The sequence below is a fragment of the Micrasema longulum genome, unplaced genomic scaffold (assembly GCF_059751315.1).
Source record: "Micrasema longulum isolate JH-2025_06_02 unplaced genomic scaffold, ASM5975131v1 h1tg000068l, whole genome shotgun sequence".
NCBI lineage: Eukaryota > Metazoa > Arthropoda > Insecta > Trichoptera > Brachycentridae > Micrasema > Micrasema longulum.
Genome location: NW_028277275.1, coordinates 162048 through 168047, shown reverse-complemented (window position 1 = coordinate 168047; position 6000 = coordinate 162048). Strand labels below are relative to the sequence as shown.

General features: G+C 35.5%; 1 protein-coding gene across 8 annotated transcripts in view; it reads right to left on the bottom strand.

The window, feature by feature from the left end:
- Positions 1-2044: 2044 nt before the first annotated feature.
- The window catches only part of Eip93F (Ecdysone-induced protein 93F), a 130260-nt gene continuing 126304 nt past the window's right edge, over positions 2045-6000 (bottom strand). For 6 of the 8 annotated variants that reach the window (XM_088231176.1, XM_088231223.1, XM_088231198.1 and 3 more), the window contains one exon: positions 2045-4797. In XM_088231176.1, the coding sequence (XP_088087302.1) occupies positions 2858-4797 (1940 nt within the window). In that variant the 3' untranslated portion in view covers positions 2045-2857. The remainder of the gene's footprint in view (positions 4798-6000) is intronic. The other 2 variants (XM_088231185.1, XM_088231232.1) reach the window with 1 other exon arrangement.

Genomic DNA, 6000 nt, shown 5'->3' with positions numbered 1-6000 from the left:
CGATAGTTTTTGGTTAACACCGACTATTTGTGTTGATATTCCATAGATAAATAGAATGTATATTTAATTTGTAAATTTGATATTTTGTCACAAAGTGAAAATCTTGGACCACAAAAAATAACGACAGGTGAGTGAGTTGTAAGATTAATATAAAAAGAGAATAATACACACATAGCATTACCATTAATTTTTTGATAATAACTAGATATCACATTGAGAAAAATGGAAATTTATGTGTTTGAAAACATTAAAATTAGGGTGTTAAAATTGCACATAATTTTGAACACATACTAAGTAAGTTTCCTAAAGGCACGCGGGCTGCGGCCGCCATCTTTGTTCAAGTGACAGCAAAAAGGGCGGCAAACCGCGACCCGAGCGCCAAATGCATCTAGCCGTCGTTATCGACGTCATTAGACACGCTACAAACAATTTGACCATCCTAGCTGTGATTTAACATGACTTAATAATATTTACCTAACTACTGATAGTAACCTACCACGCGAGTCTATATATAGGGATGTCGACACGCACCCGCCTGTGGCTAGTGGCTACTCGGTGGTTCTTGTCGGGGTAGGTATACTTACGCCTAGATTATCCTAATACACTTAATAATTTATATATAATATATATTTTTATCGATTACTATGTAATGATGTAGATTTTCTTTGTTAGAGCGCCGACGCCGACGTCGCGAAATAACATTCAAAACTGCATTGAAAAATACAAAAGTGTTTCTGGCACATACTTGGTTGGAATGATCATATTGAAATGTACAAGTTCCAAACTTACAGACAAACAACTCCGTCGCTCAATGGCGATAGCCTGTTTCTTCTGCGTGATATATTGTTATAGAATAATTTTAGATAAATTTAAGACAGACTTTTTAACCAAAGATCGGAAGTTCTAACCTCCAAAAGCACCAAACATTTAAGATTATGGATCGCGCTACGCGAATGATATTTCGAACGTTTTCACAATGACACGAATAATAAATCCAAAAATAACTTTTTTCCAACAATTCATCTATACTGAGTACATCTCACCAAGTTTCTATGGATATGTTTATGTTGTTAACATAAAAATATTTGGTCCGACGAAAACATGTGTCTGTGCACATTATTCGCGGCTTTCTGTAGTAAATGTTACTTATGATCTTAACATCTCAATCATTTATATTTCTATAACTGATTACGGTTTTGTATTTAACATTATTGTATCTTTGCTTGTGTGTTTGTTTATTGTTGATTTTTAATCCGGTTTAAGTGAAAAATGCTCTCACAAAACAAATGAATACACCTTCCCGAAAAAGAACATTTCAGCTACTAAGCTTTGCCTTAAAAGCTAAAATGACAAAAAAACACACAAAAGTTTCTTAATAAAAAGTCTAGTATTTCAACTCCATAAATCTAAATTAACTTTTTTAAATTAACAAATAATAATATTGACTTTGATGAATCGATAAACTAGTGATAGAAATGTATTCATTTGCTTTTGAAAGTCTTGACTGTCGGTATTGGTAAGGTTTTGGTGGGTTGTATTGAGAGGTTTTTTTCCAAAGAGGGATTTGTTTAGCTGAGTTAAGAAGTATTTTGTATTTACAATATTAAATTCAAATCAATAAAAACGTGCGTTGATAGAAACAAAAAGAACGTTGCCATAAAAATAAAACAAAAAATAATTTTGGACAGTGATTGAAGAGAAAACATGGATTTGAACTAATATTTTCATATTAGAAACACAAAATACTTCGCACGCTGCTACAGACATCTGAATTATTGACGTTACATCATAATAAACCAGTACTTAATCAATCTTATATCTCTCCGTTATAAAAAAAACAAATCTCCCTCAAAAGGTATATAGATATATATACTAACATTATATATATGTATATAATTAATGGTGTAAATATAACAAATATGTAACTGTTTAATCGATCTAATTGCACTTCTTTGTTTTAATTAAAAACAAGTTAAAGATTCTGTTTCCTTTTTACAAAACGTCCCTCAGGCCTCCTTTATATTTAATAAGTTTCATTTGATTCTTTTTGCTAAATATAAGTTTACTACCAGCTAGTTTCTCTGACACCTAAGATATTTTTAGAGAAAATATACATTCAAAATTTTGGTAAATCACAGATAGACATAATTTTTTTAAAATCTGACCACTGTCCGATGATCGTAAATATTTAGAGTTTTAGTTCATCTTCGAAAGTAGTCGCAACGTGTATGTAACTTTACACAAAAACTGTAAATACAATACGATATGCAAACTTTACCGAATAATCGCTCAAATATTTATATTTTAAAAGAATATCTAATTTAATGTAATGTTCGGTGAGGTATACAATACTTTCAAGACACATAGACAAATTTGGATTAATTATACACGAACACCAACGTATTATAGTAATATGGGTATGATAATATAATACTATAAATAGAATACAATTATTTCAGCCGAATACACCAAACGTACATTAATATTAGAGATTATGTATAATTTTGAACGCCAAACACTTACACATGCATATAATTTAACACGTTTTTTTAGAAATGTAATTTGGATAAATGTATAAATTCAAGAGAGATAGAGCATCAAAAATATCGCGTCTTGTACGAAACAGAGGCCCCACTGGGCCAATGTCTGTTTAGTACCGGAGCAAACAGTATGAACACAACAGAGGTTGAAACTACTAATCTTCACAGGTCATTTAATCACTTTGCGCTGAGTAAAGACACGCTTAAAGTCCTCAGTGCACGTCCACCACTCACGTTAGTAGTCAAAAATATACTCGTTTCACAAATTGCGCGTAAACACCGGAAGTCAAGAATTAACACAGGTTCGTCACACTATTCTAGGAAGGATGAGGCTGAGTAGGAGGGGTGGGAGCGGACGCTTCTCTTGCTCTGAGTCTCCTCGCCGCTTCCCTCATTTCTTCCGCGAGAAGCAAGTCGTCAGGTCTCAAGCGTCTCCTGCCTGATTCTCCCGACTCGGCATCCCCTTCGCCACTCCCGCTTCTCTGTCCGGGCCTGTCCAGTGTTGACCTGATGATTCCTTCTAGGAATGATCCGTTTGCGCCGCTAGCTCCCTCGTACAGTTCAGCCATTTCTCTCGCAGAATCCAAGAGAGGGTCTTTCCTGGCCGGACCGGGATGTCTGGCTGACTCTTCCTGTAATCTCTGCATCATTTGAGAAGCGAAGAATGATTCAGTATTGGGGGAGAATGTCGCGGAAGTTCCCGGATTTCTCGGTGGAAATTCTACTGGTAATCCGGGAAAAGGAGGCGCGTGTGGCCAAAATGGAAAGGGTGAGGGATTATAACCAAGACCCAAACTACTACCGTCAAATATAGGCGGCATTTTCAGCCCGTTTGGAGAACTGGCGGGAAAATTAGGTTTTGTTGGGGGTTTCTGCATAATTTTTGGCTTTTCAGATCTCAAAACATTGGCGCCTGGAATGTCTGTCGGTTTACTAGCGCTTGGTGCTTGTAATTTATCGTCCGGATTAGGATTTTTCAATTCTCGTTTTCTCGGCCTCATCAAATGCCTCTCCTTAACTTTGTACTCGAGAGTGGAGTGTGGAACTCCGTAATAACTTCCCGCTCTATGAACGGACATTTCTCCTCTTTGAACGGCTTTTACTGCTTCTACAAGACTATCTCTATCGTAGTTTCTATATTTTCCTCTTTTTGGTCTTGTTCCTTTACCGCCTACAGAGTTATTTTGTTGGTTTTGTGATCCGGAGTTGTTAGAACCAAAGCTTCTTGTTAAGTCGTGGGTAGTGAGGTTTTTTATAACTGAAATTCCTTGGCCTACTGGAGGAGTCATTCCACCGCGTTTGAATGCGTGTAAGCTTTCCATGGCATCCATTGCGGTAGAATTAACTTTTAAATGGCTTAAATCACTATTATGATTTGAGGGAGGTCCATGTTGTTGAAACTTTTGACTTATGCTTTTGGCTATAACGTCTTTTAAAGAAAACATTCCTTTCATGTGTCCCAAAGATGGAGAAAAGCGATCCGAAGGACGAGAAACAGGTGAAATATCTTGATGTGGACTACGGCTGAAGTAAGTAGGATGAGGAGGAGTAGCTGGACCAGAAAAAGCTTCACCACCGTTTTTTCCAGAACTAGCTCCCTGAACTGGTTTGAATGATGGAATTTTGAGAATAACATTAGACGGTGAATCTCTAGACTCTCCACCCATGTGTTCTACTTCCATCGCTTCATCTTCAGGTGATTCGGTCTTTCGTACTGGAGTCATTCTATCGTTTTTTGTGATAACAGAGCTTGCTGAAGAACTTTGTCTGGATAAAATTCGTTTGTTCATTGCTGAATCATCTTCAGAGAGCTCGTTTTGTTTACCGTTATTAAGATGTTCTCGTTTCATAAGTTGTTCTTTCAAGATGTTGTGTCTTTCTTCGGCCAGAAGTCTAACTATTTCTGGCATCATTGGCACGCTATTATTTTCTTCTGGTTTTGGAATCGATGCTTGTAATCCACTAGCCATTAGAAGAGTTTGTATGTAATTATTAACATTTTGTTCAGGGGTCGGCCAGGGTTCAGGTACTGCTTCGCGTTTAGGGCTTTCCAAATCATAAAACTTTTGTCCTTTCTGCAACAGTGACCGAAGATTTTCAGACTGTCCATAGCTTGGATTTTCCATTTGCGAATATCGTAAGATATCTTCCATGGAAAGTAAAGGTCTGGGTGGTTCTCTCTCTTCTTCCTTATCTTCTTCCATTACGGAATCCTTATCATCGTCTACTTCGTCGGTTATGTCATTTGAATCGTCTGCTGAAACAAAATAAAATAAACAATATAAGCGTTAATGGTTAAAGAAATTTTCTCGTTGTAAGCAAAAAAACAACAAAAAAATCACGACATCGAAATGCATTAAAATTGAGCACTGTGGTTAGTAATATGTCAAATATACAAATTAATAGATGTATATATTTTACAAAATAGTTTAGAAAGAAGTACTGATGATAAGCGCTACTTGGTTAGAGCCATGCAATACCTAATTTGATGCAAGAAGAATTTCAAATTTTTTAAAAATTAAAATAAGCTATTATCTTGGACCAAAATCATAAAATTTACTATATGTGAACAATAATATTTTACTGTAGACCATGCATTGCAAATAGATTGTGCTAATATGTAAATAAATGTACAAATTTTGCTAGCTAAATATTTGGTACTGCTATACTCCTTCTTTAGAGATATTGTCAAAAACTGTTCGCCTACCATGCAAAAGGTCTCGGGTTCGATTCCCGTCATGGTTGGCATAAAATATTTATTTGTAAGGATGTTTTCACACCAGAATATATCGTAGTCCCTGGACTGGTACATGATCGTAAAACTGATTTTCTTACCTTCATGTAAAAAAAATAATCAATATACGCTGCGATTGGTGTACCAATGCAGTACCCTATGCACCATTAAGTGCAGAAAGGGAATGATGATTTTAAACTATAAACAGTTCATTTTTTAAGAAAAAAAGGTTTTTACAAAATATCAGATAAAATGACCAATATTTTGCCCGTAGTTGTTGATTCTTCTAAAGAATAAAACAAAATACTGGCTAATGATTTCATTATTGTTAATTTACTTCTTTCAAAATATTTCAAATAATGACTCCTTTCATGTTTTAAAAATTATTTATTTTAAATTAGCCAAAAATTACCCTGGTATCGGTATTACATTTTATTCCTTGCGATGTCGGATATTATTTTTACAATGCTTTGAAATACGCATATTTTGAATGACCTGAAAACGAGACGTTTCGTGGCATGTGAAACAAACTGCATGTATTACGTTACTGCGACAGACTTGCACGCAATGTTCGTTAGAAGCGCATTCGGCGGATATAACTTGTGACGTCAAAGTGACGTGACGCCTACTGCTGGCCATTTTATATGTGCTTGTTTTCAAACCCGAAAATTATGAATGAAAACTTGTTTTTTTATACTTTGATGGTTATGTCATTAGAATTGAAAA